The sequence below is a fragment of the Gobio gobio genome (assembly GCF_949357685.1).
Source record: "Gobio gobio genome assembly, chromosome: 15".
NCBI lineage: Eukaryota > Metazoa > Chordata > Actinopteri > Cypriniformes > Gobionidae > Gobio > Gobio gobio.
In genome coordinates, this window is record NC_137108.1 from 25730875 (window position 1) to 25749127 (window position 18253).

Genomic DNA, 18253 nt, shown 5'->3' on the forward strand with positions numbered 1-18253 from the left:
TCTCCGCTCGAAGTAGATGTGCTACTTCTTCGCTCACTCTCGTCTCTATACGCGCACAGAAGCGCGGAGGGCGGCGAGCGAACTGCAGAGTGTAGCCGTGCTTCACTGTTCTCAGCACCCAATCTGATACACCTGGAATGGCTTCCCACGCTTTCGCGTGTGCCAAACGGGACAGAACGGCCTCTGGGCTCGAAACGCCGCGTTTCGCGGGTTTGGCGGCCCGTATAAGAGGGGCGGGCGCGGTGCGCGCGCTCTCTGTGCTGTGGGCCAGCCGCTCGCTTTCGGTGGCTGGCCGCCTTACACACTGTGTCTCTACCGCTTTGAGCGGGGAATGTCTTGTGTGTGGCCCTACACTCATCGCTTCGGCCACCTTGGGCGGAAAACAAATGGTGTGTGGCGCGGCGCGTAGCGCCTGAGGCATAATGTTCGCGAAAATGTGTGAGCGCGTTTGAGCGGGCACAACTCTTACGCGTGGAACATGACCGGTTAAGAATGGCTGTGTGACAGCGCGTGTGGTGGCTAGGCGTGGACGCAGACAAGCGGACACGTGACCTAACTCTAGCACTCGAGCGGCCGGAGGCCGCTTTATGTGAGTGGGGGACACGGGGTTTATAGTGCTTATGTGCAGGGGTGAACACAGAAAAGTGGGCACATTTACTGCATTTGAAACACATACGGCGTGAGCCGTGCAACCAGAAATAATGCAACTTTTGTGATTTCTCTGGTTCGCCGTAAAAACGGCGGTCGTTGACAGGCGAGAGGGCGTTTTTGCCGGCTCGTTGGCTGCGTGAAATTCCTCTGCAGCAGCCACAGTGGTGGGGGCTGACAGGAAAAAGAGTTTTGACGGTGGTCCGGCCGCAGCGGGACTTAACCGTCGTTTCTTGCCTCTGGCTAGGAGGGCTTTGGAGGCTCGGACTTCAGCACGATCCTAGGCCGGGGGCCCCGAGGGGGAGGCGGCTTACCGTGGCTGGAAGAGCGCGATCTGGGGCGGCCGCTCGGTCTTCGCTGAGACGAAGGGGGCCGCGCTGGGCGCTGCGCGGAGCTCGGTGCTGGCTGGTCGCGAGGACGGCGAGCAACGGAGCTACTGCTGGCGCCTGGGCGTCGAGGCAGGAAGAGGTTCATGGCCTGCGTCGTCTTCTGTACTTCGGAGAAACGGTCGACGATCCCCTTGACCGCTGGTCCGAAGAGCCCAGATGGAGAGAGCGGGGCGTTTAAGAAGGCCGCGCGCTCTGTTTCTCGCATGTCCGCGAGCGTGAGCCAGAGGTGGCGCTCAGCTACCGTGAGGGAGGCCATAGAGCGTCCGAGGGCCTGTGCTGCGGTCTTGGTAGCGCGGAGGGAGAGATCCGACGCGCTTCGCAAATCCGTGATCAGCTCAGCGTCACAGCTCCTCTCGTCCAGATCACGGAGGAGATTGGCTTGGAGGATTTGCAGCACGGCCATAGAGTGCAGAGCAGACGCAGCTTGACCGGAGGCAGCGAAAGCGCGGCCGATCAGCGATGACGTCACTCTGCAGGCCTTAGACGGGAGGGCAGCCTTTGAGCGCCAACCAGAAGGCGGGCAAAGGTGCGCTGCGACCGCCTCTTCCACCGGAGGGATAGCGTTGTAGCCTTTCTCAGCCGCGCCGTCAACTTGTGAGAGCGTCGAAGAAGCCTGAGACGAGACCCTCGCGGAGAATGGCGCGTTCCAGGACTTCGCGAGCTCCTCGTGAAGCTCTGGCAGAAAGGGTGCAGTCCTGGCGGTGGGCGCACGGCGGCGACTGTTCAGGAAACATCCGTCGAGCCGATTCGGCGCTGCCACCTTAGGCGGGGCCCATTCGAGGCCTAGCTGCTCGACAGCCCGGGTGAGAAGGCGCAACAGTTCGGCGTCCTCACCCGCTCGAGAGCGTCCGGAGGCTCGGACTGGAGAGGTCGCGGAAGACCATTCCTCGCTGTCGGAAGCCATGATGGAGCAGCTGTCGGCGCGTTCCGCGGCCGCATCCGCCTCATCCCCAGAGGCGGCAACAGAAATGGCGGCCTGGGGTGGGGGCGGGGAAGGCGAGAGTGAAGCGGGCGGGAAGGGTTCCGGCGAGCTTCTCTCTGCAAACTCCGGAGTCCGCTGCGAGCGGCGCTTTTTCCTGCGCGGCTTAGCAGAGACTGGAGGGATGTCATCTTCGAACTGATCGAGTCGAGCCCGCAGGGTCGACATCGTTAGTTCTTCGCACTCCGGGCATCCGCCGGCGAGAAGTGCGGCGGCGGCGTGATCACGGCCCAGGCAGAGAGCGCAGATCACATGGCGGTCCCCGGAACTGAGCTGCGCGTGACACGAGCCGCAGGTGGAACGAGACATTTTTAGAAAAACGCTCGGCTCTTTTTGTGAAAGTGTGACGCAGCGGCGACAACACTGAGCAATAAAAGGATATAATGCTGCCGGATAGCAGAGCAGGCACGGATGGCTGAAGGTGGCGCGATGCTGCCGGCTTCTTCAGGCGCTGTCCTCTGCTTGCTCGTCTGCACGTTCAACGGCGGCGGGTTCCAGATCCAGCGATGCGAAGGGCTTCGCTGAAGAAAAGAAAATCGAATATGCAGCCCGTGAGCCCTGCTTATATACACGTGGCCACGCCCCACCTGTAGGCAAATGAAGCCAGGTGGGCGCGAAGCGCCCTCATTGGTCGCCACGTCACGCGGGCTCACCGATAGGCTGCTGCAGTTGCCAGCAGAGCAGCCAATAGCACGCTGGAATAGCCTGCTATGGTCTGCCAGGCTGCCGCACTGCGTTGACAATGTTACAAAATTAAGGATAATTTTGGGTTTTTCAGAAATCTCGAAGAAAGAATACTTTCCCGTAGCGTAAGGAACTTACGCAATACGAGAGAACCTCTCGTAAGAGAACTGTACTGTGCCAAAAGGAAGCCCTATGTTAACAGTGTCCAGAAGCACCATCGACTTCTCTGGGCTCGGAGGCATCTGAGATGGACCATCACACAGTGGAAACGTGTACTGTGGTCAGATGAATCAGTATTTTTTGGAAGGAATGGACGCCGTGTGCTCCGGACCAAAGAAGAAAAGGATCATCCAGACTGTTACCAGCAACAAGTCCAAAAGGCAGAATCTGTCATGGTATGGGGTTGTGTCAGTGCCCTTGGCTAATGTAACTTGCACTTCTGTGAAGGCACCATTAATGCTGAAAAGTACATAGAGATTTTGGAGCATAATATGCTGCCTTCAAGAAGACATCTTTTCCAGGGACATCCATGCATATTTCAACAAGACACTGTAAAACCACATTCTGCACACATTACAAAGTCTTGGCTGCGGAGGAAGAGGGTACGGGTACTTGACTGGCCTGCCTGCAGTCCCGACCTGTCTCCAATAGAGAATGTGTGGTGCATTTTGAAGCGCAAAATGCGACAACGAAGACCCCGTACTGTTGCCCACCTTAAGACTTGTTTGCAGGAAGAATGGGACAAAATTACACCTGAAACACTTCATCACTTGGTCTCGACAGCTGTAATGGTACATTGCATGTGTTACAAAGTTGGTAGAATAATGATGAAGACGGACTCAGTGTGACTGGGACTCATGTTTATTCAGAACTCTCAGATACAAACACAATAAACTCGCACTGACAGTGCTCTCATAACTCAGTAGTTACTATAAATAACTTTGTTAACAATCGCTCCGTCTCTGGTACATTAGTGATGTCCGGTTTGCAAACTGGTTCTTTTTAGTGAACCGAATCAGTTCACCAAATCGTACTGAATCAATCTAAACGGTTCGCGTCTCCAGTCAGCGCTGATCCATAATTTACTAAAGTTACTAACTTTCTGACATGAGTGACAGCCCCTCCGACTAGAAATAAACTAATAACCTGAAGTATATGCTAGTAACTACAACAGTTCACTGAACTGAGACGTGCTGAGAATTGATGCGACGTGAACTCCGGTCCATCCGTGTCTCTCTGGCAGCAGGCTCGTGCCTGCTCGTGCCTGGTAGACCTCGTTAAACCACGCCCCCTCCACTACAAGATCTGATACTCATTTCAAATGCAAAGATGTCAGCCAATCACAACAGTGGGCGTTTTTACTGAAGTCTCACAGCAGACACGCCTCTTGAAACAGGGCATTCAGCCACAGGGCAAGCATCAGTATAGAAAAAATGCCTTTTATTTCTAAATTATGACATTTTATGATGTAAAAATCATACTAACAATATAAGTACACCTCAGGAAACATTATAAAATAATAGAAAAATGCCAAGCCATGGGACCTTTAAATAAGAGGCGATCTGGCGCTGGAATGCGTTTTTGAAATCAAGGAGAGTGCTTGTGGTGCTGTTTTCAGCAGCGGTGGCTCGTGCACACACAATCGCTTCAATCGATGGCGGAGACTTTATTCACGAAATGCACCCAATGTGTCCCTGTTCTTGATATACAATCACTGATTAACATCTCTGGTTTTAATGAGAAAATAAATAAAATATGCAATGGTGGATTAGAACCCAGAACCACTGGTACGCTTAACATAAATTCTACCACTAGACCATCAAGAGCTCACACTCTCATAGCGGATAAATGTATTTATTCACTAACATAAAGAATCTCTGGACTACAAAATATTGTGTTATAGCAGATGTATGGATGAAAGATTTTTTTTTAAATGTATTGACCTGAGAGAGGGGTTCTGGCAGACCAATCACAGCGCTTGCGGTCCACGCAGAATTGATGCATTGTTACATTTTTGGAGAGGTGTGCGTCAGGGTACGTCGTAGGCTACGCGTGCAACACTCAGCCTATGGCGTACACTCGACGCAGAAGTATAAATTGGGCTTTAAATGTGCTTTCTGTCCTAGTCCGTCCTCACATACTGTATTTTAAAATATTACAATACAGCCAATTATTCTCATTTCCTATATATTATTTTTTCTCCATACAATCTCACATGAAAAATACTATAGTATATTATAGTAAAATTACAGTAAAATTACTCTAGTAAATACTGTAGTGTTTTTGAACCATACTAAAGATACTACAGTAAATTGTATTATATTATAGTATTTACTACACTTTGTTAATTTACTGTAGTATATTTACTATAGTACGGTTAAAAACACTATAGTATTTACTAGAGTACTTTTACTATAATATACTAAGCTATAGTATTTTTTCATGTGGGATAGAACGATTATGATGTGAATTACACATTTTTTTAAACAATCTGAATTGAGAGATGTCAGAAACTGGATGAACTACAGCTCTGTGATAGTGAGTAATATAAGTAATAAGCACAAGAGAAGAATGGAAATCATAACGGGTCAAACTAAGTTCTTTAACAAAGGAAGATGATAAGTGTCAACACTGTTTGCTCATGTCACGTGTAGCTCGCTCATTCCCGTCTGTCACAGACTAGCTGTTAAAAAAAAAGGCTATTTTGTGGTGTTGTGTTCCAAGCGGCAAGTAATGGCTGTTGGCTGTTGTAGAAGGTCCACGGTTGCATCAGTACCAAGTTTCAGCCACGCCCGCCTCCGGCACGCGCTGCTCCTCTCAGCCACTCACATCCACTGAACAGGGTAAACGCAGAGAGAGGTGTGACGGCAGGAAGAAAGCAACACCTCGCGCTGGCAGAACAGTACTGGCGACATTTGTAAATTAGCTAACGTTTGTCCAAAAAGTCGTTAGATTTGTCGCTAGTCGCTTTTTTGAGAAGAAAAAAAAAAAGTCGCTAAAGGGGTCTGAAAAGTCGCTAAGTTGGCAACACTGCCCTAGCTCTCTCGCTCTGCTTTTGTCGAATACGTCGCCTCATAGCCCAGACAGCAAGCCAACATTGAATAAATATTGATTTTCCATCTGAATCATCATTATGGTTGATATCGAAATTTCAATGCAAAATAAATGTTGAATCACCATTGCCATATCGATGAAACCTGACGTTATTAATGTTGATGGCAACAACATTGGAACAACATTGATCTATAGTTATCTTTATGATTGATTAAGCATTGATATTTGGTTTACCGGGCGATTGCCAATGTGTTGAAAAGTCATTGATTTATAGTTGACTGGGCAACGACCTGTTGTTGAAAAATCATCGACATATAGTTGACCGGGAAATATGATAGAAAATGCATCGGTGTTGGGTTGAGAACACGGACGACACCAGTGCGAGAAGCCGGCATTTTCTCAGTGTCCTCGGATGGAAACGAGTGAAAGACGGTTAAAGGTAAGAGTAAAGACCAAAAAATTATGTCATTAACTATTGTTTTTGTATAAGAGTATTTTGAGAATAATTTGAAGTCGGAAAACGTCAGAAAAGAGCTTTAAATGGATTCGCAGTTTTCGCCTCAAGTCCGGCCTCTTTTATTTAACTGAAGAGACACTTTTAATATAGGCCTAGTGGTTTTTTATGTGTTATGTATACGTTTTTTGAAGTCTGTTAACAGAGGGCTATCAAAAGATTCACATTTTAATTATTTATCTTCGCGATCAACCTGAATGTAAAGAATACTTTCACTTAAGGAAATGAAACGGCAATATGTAATAAAGGTTGCATTATGTTGGTGCTGTTGAAGCGATAATTGTTCAAATGAATGTTTTGTATGTCATATTTCAGACTTGATGAGCTTTGTGTGTTCATTTTGCCTGCGCTGAGAGTTCTAATGTGCGAGGAGGCGCGCACTCGCACACGCGATCAGAGGGAGATAAGGTTTATGGTAAGTAGCCTAAAGTTTAAAAATGTCACGTCGTTATCAGTTGTTTTGAAACCATGTTTGCTTTTTTGTAGATGTAACCAGGCACGTGCAGAGGGGGGGGCTTTGGGTGCTCGAGCCCCTGCCCCTTTTCAAAATGAATCAAAAGTGCCCCTCTCAGACAAAATCAATGATAATATCGTGGTCAATAAAACTAAATAAATGTGATTATTATAACATGACAATGTATACAATAGTAACGAACGGCTCAAAAGTCGGACAATTTCTGTTGAGCCGTTGCCATAACGCGTTGCTATGGGTTGCGTGCGTTTTGATTGACAGCTGATTTTCTACTGTTCGGAAACGGCTCTCGAGCCAAATATGGTCCTTTCAGAGAGTGTGTGGCCTTACGGGAAAAAAGTAAACCAATATTTTTTTTCCCATCCATAATCAGAGCTAATGTGTTGATTTAATTACAAATATGAATATTATATATTTTAAGGTATTACACAATTCACCAATGCCCGTCATGTATACTATACACCAACCAATCATGATCTGGCAAAGCTGTTCTTATGCTGCCTTCACGTGCTCTCGGAATTATCGTAAATACGAGTTTCCTAGGTAAACATTGCACATGAACGCCCTCACATTTTGAATCTTGAATGCAATGCGCTCGTAATCACGACTTCAGAAGTCGGAATAATCAAATTTCCGATAGCACGTGAAGGCAGCATTATTCATAAATCGGTTGAAAATTACATGGACAGACGAACTAACGTTTGTGGAACGATTTCCTGCGGTTTGTCTCATTTTATAAATTGCATCACTGACAAAATGGATTTTAACTGACAACAAACAAATCTGCACAAAACCATTAAGCAGCAAAAGTCGCATTAATGGTAAGTAGTGTTAAATTCACTTGTATTTATGTATATTGATACACCGTTTACTACTTCATGAAACTATCAAAGTTAACAAAACCCAAGTGCCACCGGCACCTACAGGCCTATTATGTGAAGTGCTGGCGAAATGGTGACGTGAAAGGACTTAATTATATTACCATTTTTTAATATTATGCAGCATTATGAAAGAAGTCTTTTATGTTCATCAAGCCTGCATTTTTTTGATAAAAAACAGCAATATTGTGAAATATTATTAAAATAATGGTTTTCTATTTTAAAATCATTTAAAATATAATTTATTCCTGTGATCACAGCTGTATTTTCAGCATCATTACTCCACTCTTCAGTGTCACATGATCATTCAGAAATCATTCTAATATGAGGATTTAATGTCAATGATTGAAACTGTGATACTCTTTTCAAGATTCTTTGATAATAAAAAGTTAAAAAGAACATAATGTAATAATATTTCAGAATATTTATTTTCTGTATTTTTTATTAAATAAATGCAGGCTTGATGAGCATAAGGATATATATAAGGATATATATATATATATATATATATATATATATATATATATTGCCCCTTTTTACATTTGAGCCCCTGCCCCTGCAGAACTCTCTGCACGGCCCTGGATGTAACGTTACCAAGTCAGAGACCTTTGAGTGCTTCATTCTTTTGAGTTTTGGAGTTTAGTTTTTAGAAAATAAATGTTTTTGTTGTCTCATCCCTGTTTACTTCAAATTTTTATGCAACAACAGTATGACTTCTTGTTCACATTTTATTTAAATCATTGCAGAACTCAAACCAACTATGGAGAAGTGGTCATCCTTCTTGGTCTTCCTTTCTTAAAGGGGTAGTTCACACAAATACAATTGTTGATATTTACTCACCCTCATGTGTTTCCAAACCCAAAGATTTGTCCATGTTCGGAACAAGATAACAGATAATCAACATTTTCAAGCTTAAAAAATACAAAGTGATTGTAGAAGTAATCCATACCAATATTTATATATGAATGATATCCTAAATGTCATTATGTCAATTTAAAATGATCTGTTCAGACTTACAATGGATGGACAAAAATTGAGAATTTTAAAAATATCTTAATTTGTGTTCCAAAGATTAACAAAACTCTTATGGTTTTGGAATGACATGAGGGTGAGTAAATGACAATTTTCATTTTTTGGTGAACTAACCCTTTAAAGAGCAGCCCTACAAGTTCATCAACATTTTTGAGGTATGTCTGTGTTAATACTTCAACAAAGTAGTAGTTTTCCAAAAGATATTTATATTTTTATTTAAAGAATTTTCTGGGCTATTTTTGGCAATTTGAAATGTAGTGCTTTGAATGTATGGGAGAACATGATAGGCTAGCCTACAACACTGGACAAATTGCCTTATCAGATCATTGAAAAATCCTAGGCCTAGACTACTGTATTTGTTTCCAAGTGTGCAAATATGTTCTGTTTAACTTAAAGGCTAATTTTTTGCATTGTGCTTGTATTTTCTGTTTTAGATGCTCTTACACAGCAGATGAGGACAGTTGCCGTCATGCAATTTACTTTTGCCCTGGCTTTGCAAAAGTGGCTGCGCTATGCGCCAGACCGGCAGGAGGGACTGGACGACAAATCATTCAGACGTCAGAGGACCATGAACTGTAAATAGGCTATAGAGGACAAATAATGAAATAATAAATTAATTTGTTTTTACCTTAAATAGTGTGGTGTGGTCAGTGTTTTAGGCTAGGCTTAGGCATACACGCTTTCAAATGTGCCATCACTTTTCAACATCCTGGCTGTAGATAAATCAGGATATTCATTATAGGCTATTTAATTTATGGCATTACATTTTCGTATGCCTAGCAATCATTTTATATGGCTTAATAATGATTGAAATTTCATTGAAATCACGTTGATCCTTAGTTCAGTTGAAATTTCAACATTGTTTCAATATTCCTGATAATTGAAATACCATTGAAATTCCGTTGATCTATGGACAGGATTTCAATATTAAAAAAGGGTGCAAAATGATGTTGAATCAACATCAGATTTCGATGTTGATTCAATGACTTAATGTTGACAACATAATGTTGATTTAACATAGTTTCAATGACTATTTGCTATCTGGGAGGCTACATACCCACACTTGGAGAGCGCACATTTCTGGAAAGAAAGCGGAATCATTTACGAATGGTTAGAAGTAGGACAGATATCATGAAAGAAGTGCTATTTGCTGTTTGCATGTTCTTGGTCATTAGATCTGCGGTATCTAAAAAAACGGACGGTAAGAGAGCTTTTTTCCCACCTTTCACGAGGCTTGTTGTAGAGACATCATGCAAAAAACAGCACTACTGTTATAACTTATTGTTTGTACTCGTCCCCTTTAAGCGGGGTGAATTCTTGTAACGTCTTTATAAATTAATTATCCATTATTTAGTTTCACCAAGTCACGCGCATGTGTTCTGCAGTAGGCTACTTTCAGTTGTGTCTACTTTTCAAAATATCGTGTTATTAATAATATCCTGCGTTTGACAGAATGTCCTGCGAAGCAGGAAATGTCGTGTGATCGCCTGCGCACGACTGATGGATACACATACCCGGTTCTCCTGAACATCCCAGAATCCAGAGATTGCGAACATGCGTGGTACCTGCTGGTGAGCACGTTTTGTTGTTTAGGAGTTTAATAAAGTATGACATTGAAAGAGTAAAATGTGTTTGAAATGACTTTTGTGCTTCTGTGCTTAGAATGGAACATGCATTGCTCATTCAGAATCATCTGGCAAAGGGAATGGGCTTTTAGTGGCTGTGACTGTGAATAATATGACACTCAGCACCTGCAAGGACCTGCAGTGGGAACTTCACTGTGACAGCATTAAGGTAACAGCAACCATGTCTATTTCATTTATGCTTCAATAACCTCTAAATCAGGGCTGGGCAACTCTGGCCCTCAAGATCCACTTTCCTGCAGAGTTTAGTTTCTGTAGCCCTCCAAATTTAACTAATTTTCTAGTAACCCTGAAGACCTTGATTAGCTTGTTCATGTGTGTTTGATTAGGGTTTATGTTCGAAAGCCCAACAAAGCCCCTGCAGGTATCCTTGTGTATATAACTTATTAATGCTTGAACTCAGGCAGTCAGAGAATTATTGCTGCATGTTTGTGGTGCCCGTATGTGATTGATTAAGAAGTAAGTTTTACATTCTATGCTGTTCAAAATGTAATATTTTGTGTATTCTGTTACTGTCATTTGTTAACTGTACTAGTTCAAATAATAATTTGAATAATAATTATATTTTCATGTAAACTGCATGCTGCCCAAGTCCACTTTGATATGTAAGGTAAATTTGCATGCCTATTTATGCTATACATTTAGATTCAAATACTTGAATACTACTTAAATACGCTTTTACCAAAGTAATTCTTACCTATGGTTTGTATATACTTCCTCATATTTAACATTTAATAACCTGATTTACTGTTACTCCCATTTTTTATAGTCTATTTGCTTTATGCTATCTGTAATAGGGCTGGGCGAAATGGCCAAAAAGTGATCTCGATAAAATCTTTTTATAATATATATAAAACGGAACAGTCCTGCCAAACAGTGCTGCTCATGTTTTGTTTAGCCCTGTTTCCACCGAAATTACCTGGAACAATTTGCGCCAGGAACTTTTTTTACAGGAACTTTTTTCCCCCAGACCTGCTACTGTCTGCGTTTCCACTGCGGTCTAAAGTATCGTGAAGATTAGGCAAATTAGTCCGGTGATGTAGGACTGCGCACAGCACGACTGTTCCTCCCAGTCATGGACAGTAATCATTTTTGCTTTTTCTGCAACAATAACAAGTATGGAGGAGATGCAAGCAGCGCTGCTTTTGCATGTTTTGGTTTACTAAAGAGGTCATTAACAAAATGGCGGAAAAGAGACGAGCACTGATACTAAAGCATATTCTGCAACGTATCCGCTATCACGGACATTGACCGTGCGATTGCTGAGACAAACACGCGCCATCGGACAAAAAGAGCAAGACTGTTATTTACTGAACGTAGAACGAACCTCGCAAGACTTTTAAAAATGCCGGTTGAAATAAAATGCTGTGTGAGTTCAGCCAATCAGCATATTCAGCGTCAGAGGTCCCACCCCCGAAAGTTCCTGAACTTTGAAAAAGTACTACCTCGGGAGCAGGGCCGTTCGGAGATGGAAATATTTACCCGGAACTTCATTTAGACCCTGGTTCCTGCGGTCGAAACACACTGAGTACCACCCCAAAGTTCCTAGTTCTAGTTTTGGTTTATGTTGACAGTGACAGTGACACCCCCCCCACTTTTGCCCAGGCCCAACCAAAAATACGCCACTGCTTTGACCCGAGCGTGTGTGACGCAGTTCAAATGAGTAACAATTCATGCTACCTTTTATCAACAAATTCGTCGTCTTTGGACGATGACTCAAGGTTATTTGACTTTTGATTCAACGTTCGTCTCCGTTCCCACTCATTTTTTCCTTCTCGTGTTGAGTTTCTTTGCCAGTAGAGCGACACACGTACTTTTGATGTGCAAGTTAAAAGCTGCATGCTGACTGGCTCTGACTGGCTGTTGTCACGTTTATTTCTGCTGTGCGATTGGGTGTTAGAGTAATCTACATCGAGTAAAAATGTCTAGGGATCGACCAATATATCGATTTACCGATAATTTCCCCGATATTTAAGCATTTTATCATAATTGGATATCGGTTTTGTAATATCGGAGTTACCGATAAACGGCGCCATCTTGTGGGTGTTTTGAGAATTGCGCGCAGGATCGCCATTACAGCGCATCTGAGGCGAGACGTGGGGAGACGAGACAACGGCGTGCACAGGTAAAGTATACTTGCCTGCTTTGCTGTAATTAGTAAACTTTATTTAACATAAGTCATTAATACACAAATTAGATGTTACATAAATGTCTGAAATCTAGCTAGTTTATTCAGGATTTGACGGATTATTTTACATGCCTCCGTGAGCTCGTCTCTCTTAGAGACAAGCGCACCAATTCACGTAAAATAATCTGTCAAGTCCTGTCCAAAGATGCAACTTTGCATGATCATTTATGGGTCACACTCAGGACCTTCGGGTCAAAAATGACCCGGAGGGCGGGATTAAGATAAAAAAGATTCGAGTAAAATCAATGAAATATATTTTTGTTCAATAATATTTTTTTTTTCTTTTTTGGTGTTTTGAGATAATTTTATGATTTATAATTAATATTTATGCAATAATTATGATCCATTTTTTTCCCATTGAATACAATAAAAAATTTGGATACATATATAATTATTATAATTTTTTTTTAAATTAAAGCTATATTTCATTTTAGAGTCAAGCCTAGGCCTCATGAAAGCAATGTTTTTAATGAGATGCGGTGGACACATTGAGCATTTTTATCACGCAATAGCACATTTTTATCACTATAGTGGATCTTACGTTTTATAAAATTGTTTTAAAAATCGTAGCTTCATCGGAATGGTCCTAAACTTGGTGACTTTATTGGTACTTGGTATATGAACACCCAAAACAATTAGGGACAGGATTTGAAAAGTCTAAGTGGTTGTAAAAAAAATAGTCACACTCAGGACCTTCGGGTCAAAAATTACCCTCATAGGAAATTAATGGGAAATTGGCAAAAATATGAAAATAGAGAGTTTTTTTGTGCATACAATCTACAAATCAGCCAGGATGCAGAAAAAAGGACTCCACAGTGAAGGGGTGAATCTCTAAAACATCACAAGTGCAAAACAGACAAAAACACACACACACACTTATACACACAAAAACACACGCACACACAAATTAATGCGTGCCATTCCAAAAGCTAATTGTGTTTGTGTGTGTGTGTGTGTGACTCTGTATTTTCATATTTTTGGCAATTTCCCATTAATTTTCTATGGGGGGTCATTTTTGACCCGAAGGTCCTGAGTGTGACTATTTTTTTTACAACCACTTAGACTTTTAAAATCCTGTCCCCAGTTTTTTTGGGTGTTCATATACCAAGTACCAATAAAGTCACCAAGTTTCGGACCATTCCGATGAAGCTATGATTTTTTTTTTTAATTTATAAAACGCTTCGGGTCATTTTTGACACGAAGTACCCCAGAGGGTTAAATAATACAGCCATGAATGAGCACATGTTGGAAATAAAAGCGCTGAATTTAATTCTCTCTCTGTTGTCTATGCTCATCATTAGTCTTGTGAAGTCGTCTGCATTTTGCTGTTCACGCAGCGGGTTGATGCTCAGGAAATGCTCCACGGCCACCGCATATAACTTTAACAAGATTCACTTGTTTAAAACCCCGTAATTAATTATATAAACATTTACTTAACCATTAATTCGCTAATAAACATCGAAGTAAACAACTCTATGGATATTAATTATTTATTATCTCCGCGAACGATCACAGTTTGAGTAGTTTTGTGTAAATGCATAGATAAAGATCAGTTTGTCAGCAGATATTTCATAATCTAGAACGACAAAAACATGAATAATTCTGATATAACTTAAAGGGTTAGTTCACCCAAAAATGAAAATTCTGTCATTAATTACTCACCCTCATGTCGTTCGAGACCCGTAAGACCTCCGTTCATATTCGGAACACAAATGAAGATATTTTTGTTGAAAGCTGATGGCTGAGAAAGGCTTCAGAAAGGCCTCCATTGGTATTCAGTACACTTATAACCCTCAAGACTGATAAAAGGCACTCAAAACATCGTTACAAAGTCCATCTCACCACAGTGACTCTACAATAATCTTACGATGCGACGACAATAGTTTTTGTGCGCAAAAAAAATCAAAATAACACCTTTTTCCAACTTGTTACTGCCTTCCGTGTGTGCCTCCACGACGCATACGCGAGAATATGACGCAGATCCGGCGTTCGGACAGATGACCCAGAAGTGATTTGTTTACAATCAGAGGAAGACGCGCGTATCTCAGCTGTTGAATTCTACATTGATCGTGCTTTAGGTCTCGGCGTAGTGCTCAAAATGGGGTTAGAGTGTGCATTTCATGGATTCCTGAACCCCGGCGCTACGTCATATTCTCGCGCATGCGTCTTGGAGGCACACGCGGAAGGCAATAACAAGCTGGATAAAGGTGTTATTTAGATTTTTTTTTTGCGCACAAAAACTATTGTCGTCGCATCGTAAGATTATTGTAGAGTCACTGTGGTGAGATGGACTTTGTAACAACATTTTAAGTGCCTTTTATCGGTCTTGGGAGTATAAGTGTACTGAATGCCAATGGAGGCCTATCTGAAGCCTTTCTCAGCCATCAGCTTTCAACAAAAATATCTTCATTTGTGTTCCGAATATGAACGGGTCTGAACGGTCTTGAAAGGTCTTACGGGTCTCGAACGACATAAGGGTGAGTAATTAATGACAGAATTTTCATTTTTGGGTGAACTAACCCTTTAACATACCATTTGAGAAATGCAATAAATTACGATGTTTTGTTTGTTATATTCCAATATTCCAGAGAATATTATTGTTATTTAACATTATCCGGCGAATAATTTTTCACTCTTTAACCTATTAAACAGTTTATAAATCTACTTAAACTGTAGTTTAAAATTAAGTATTACATTTCTGCAAAGTTGATATTGTCACATATCCAGTCTGTCTCTGTTGTTTTTTGTACTTCCTGGTTTCTGTTATCACATGTTCCTTTGTTAAGTTTCCCGCCTCTTGTCTGTCTTCCTGGTTCACATCATTATTAGTTAATCTGTGTCAGCTGTGTGTTCTCATTATCCTCTTGGTGTTCACTATATAAGTTCCTCCCATTCCTTCAGTCTCTGTCCGATCTCGTTTGTGTACGTTTATGTAAGGTGTGCTACTTTGTTATATTTGAGTCTTCTGAGTATTAAACATTGTTTGAGTATTCTACTTACCTGTCTTTGCCTTCCTGCCTGAGCACACCCGTAACAGATATGACCCTTGTCTTTAATTAATTTTCTCCATTTGAAAACATTACACATTCTGCATTTATTTTGCAGGAAGATTCAACATGAAGATTCAAATTAACATGAAAGACTACTAATTTTCAACACTTTAAGATGACTGAAAGGAGGAAAACCCAAAGTGAAGTATGGACTTACTTCACTCAGTCATTGCCAGGGCTGGCAGTTTGCAAAGAATGCCAAATGAATGTGAGCATGGGGTCAAAATCTAAAACAACAAAAAATACCAGTGCACTTTTTTTTTGTGCACTTTCAGACCCCTCTATTTATTGGTGTATAAATAAGATTTTTTTTGTTTTCTATGCATGGAGTGAGTGATTGTTATAAATAAAATGGTTTGTTCAGTTCAGTGTTGTTGTGATCATGTCAAAAACAGAAGAAAAATAGTAAATAAATATCGGTTCTGTATATTGGTTATCGGGCACATAAAAACAAATTATCGGTACTAAAAAATCAATACTGGTCGATCACTAAAAATGTCCAGAGCTTATCATCGTTATCGACATGAATTTTATCGCGATTCGTTATTGTTATCGGCCCAGCCATAAACTGTAATACTGTTTATATTAGCAAAATTGTATTGTATTTAGCTTTCTCTGTTTATTGTAGACCACACATACCTGTAATACCTCATACATGCAGAAATAATCAGAATAAAACCCTTCAGCTTGCACACTGTCTCTCTCGCTCCAGATAGAATTGGAGAGCTAAATTCTGCGGGAAAGTTATTCTCGAGGGCCAGAGTTGCCCACCCCTGTGTTAAATGCATTATCTCATGGACATGTGACGACATGCTAACAGTAGCCTATATCTTTTTCTTCTGTTACAGTTTCACTGTATAATCAATTATACAGGTAAAATTCATAAAGCATCACACCATACATGTTCTGGAAACTGTTTTAGGCCTTTTTTAAATATGTCGTTTTTCAGTGTATAATGTTTGTGTCTTTGTCTAAAGTTACAGAACCTGGGGAACAAAAAGAGGACAACCATACAGGTAAAGTCTTTTGCCTTTGAAAGTCAGTTTTGATGCTATTTGTTATTGACTATAATATCTTAATTAGATTTTCTGTTTTCTTTTTCCATGTATATTTAAGCTGGTCTACCTGGCTGGGGTAGTGCCTTAATTGTGATTGGGATCGGGATTGTTGGTGCATTGATCGCTGTTTGGTTTTACTGTCAAAAAAAGGTGTGCTCCTTCAACAAAGTTGATTTTAATATTCAATTAATGTTGTGTAGATTATGATTTCTGGGTCATGTACAAAATATTTCCCTTTCACAGAAAGTGACAAATTGACAATTTTATTCATTTACTTACCACAGGGCAAAGGCAGTGAGGTGGTGTAGCCGTTAAAAACTGGACTGCCAACCATATGGGTGGATTTTAAGCTGTTACCATTGTTACTTATGCAGCATTTTACTGTTTTGGTAGCATTCAACAACTTTATAGGTTTTAGTGCTTTGTGTTTGTCTTTTTTTAAATTCAAAAGTAATTGTGACTGTATCGGTGCTACAACGAACAAAGGCAGACCTTCTTTAAAGAGGACACTTAGACAAAAATGAAGTTACATTATCAATTATTATGTTATTGATAAATGAATAGCTAATATAACTCTATTATATGTATAAGGCATAGGCCTAAATACTAAAAATACTAACTGCATGTACCCCTCCCCCAATGAGCACAGGTTTTCTTGAAAGGTATAGGTAAATACATTTCCCATTCTGACTCATTATAGTGATGATGCAAAATCCCATAGATCAGTTACTATGTAGCATACACCGATCAGGCATAACATTATCACCACCTTACTAATATTGTGTTGGTCCCCCTTTTGCTGCCAAAACAGCCCTGACCCATCGAGGCATGGACTCCACTAGACCCCTTGAAGGTGTGCTGTGGTATTTGGCCCAAGATGTTAGCAGCAGATCCTTTAAGTCCTGTAAGTTGTGACTGCAAGGTAGGGTCTCCAGGAATCAGACTTGTTTGTTCAGCACATTCCACAGAAGCATGGATGGCATAACCAAAGGTTTCCCAGCAGACATTGCACAAAGCATCACACTGCCTCCACCGGCTTGCCTTCTTGGTATCCTGGTACCTAACCCCAGGTAAACGACGCACACGCACCCAGCCATCCACGTGATGTAAAAGAAACGTTGTTCATCAGACCAGGCCACCTTCTTCCATTGCTCAGTGGTCCAGTTCTGATGCTCATGTGCCCACTGATGCCGCTTTCGGCATGGCACCCTGACTGGTCTGTGACTATGCAGCCACATGCGCAACAAACTGCGATGCACTGTGTATTCTGACACCTTTCTATCAGCACCAGCATTAAAAGATTAGTTCACTTTTAAATAAACTTTAAAAAACAAGGTTTTTGATGAAAACATTCCAGGATTTTTCTCCATATAATGGACTTCAATGGGCTCCAAATGGTTCAAGGTCCAAATGACAGTTTCAGTGCTGCTTTAAACGATATCAAACGATAACAGATGATAAATAAGGGTCTTATCTAGCGAAACGATCCGTTTCTGCGAGACACCGAGCCGTATTTATGCTATTATTTTTACCTCTTATCAGACGAACGTGATCATCTCTGAGCTCCGCCGTAACTTTCTCTAAGTGAGGTCAAAATACGAGCGTGGTCATAGATGTATCGTAAATGCCTCATTAGCGCCTGCACGGATCAATAGAATGAGGCA

The 18253-nt window shown here is 41.5% G+C and overlaps 1 protein-coding gene across 2 annotated transcripts in view; it reads left to right on the plus strand.

Annotated features, from left to right (window-relative positions):
• LOC307138538 (uncharacterized protein) overlaps positions 1–18253 on the plus strand; it is a 57510-nt gene that overhangs the window by 30893 nt on the left and 8364 nt on the right. Inside the window, exons 2-6 of one of the 2 annotated variants that reach the window (XM_079836878.1) lie at positions 10103–10221; positions 10313–10444; positions 16380–16404; positions 16509–16547; positions 16648–16739. In XM_079836878.1, the coding sequence (XP_079693004.1) occupies positions 10123–10221; positions 10313–10444; positions 16380–16404; positions 16509–16547; positions 16648–16739 (387 nt within the window). In that variant the 5' untranslated portion in view covers positions 10103–10122. Of the gene's footprint in view, positions 1–5540; positions 5778–9698; positions 9852–10102; positions 10222–10312; positions 10445–16379; positions 16405–16508; positions 16548–16647; positions 16740–18253 lie in introns of those variants that run through there. The other variant, XM_079836879.1, reaches the window with a different exon arrangement.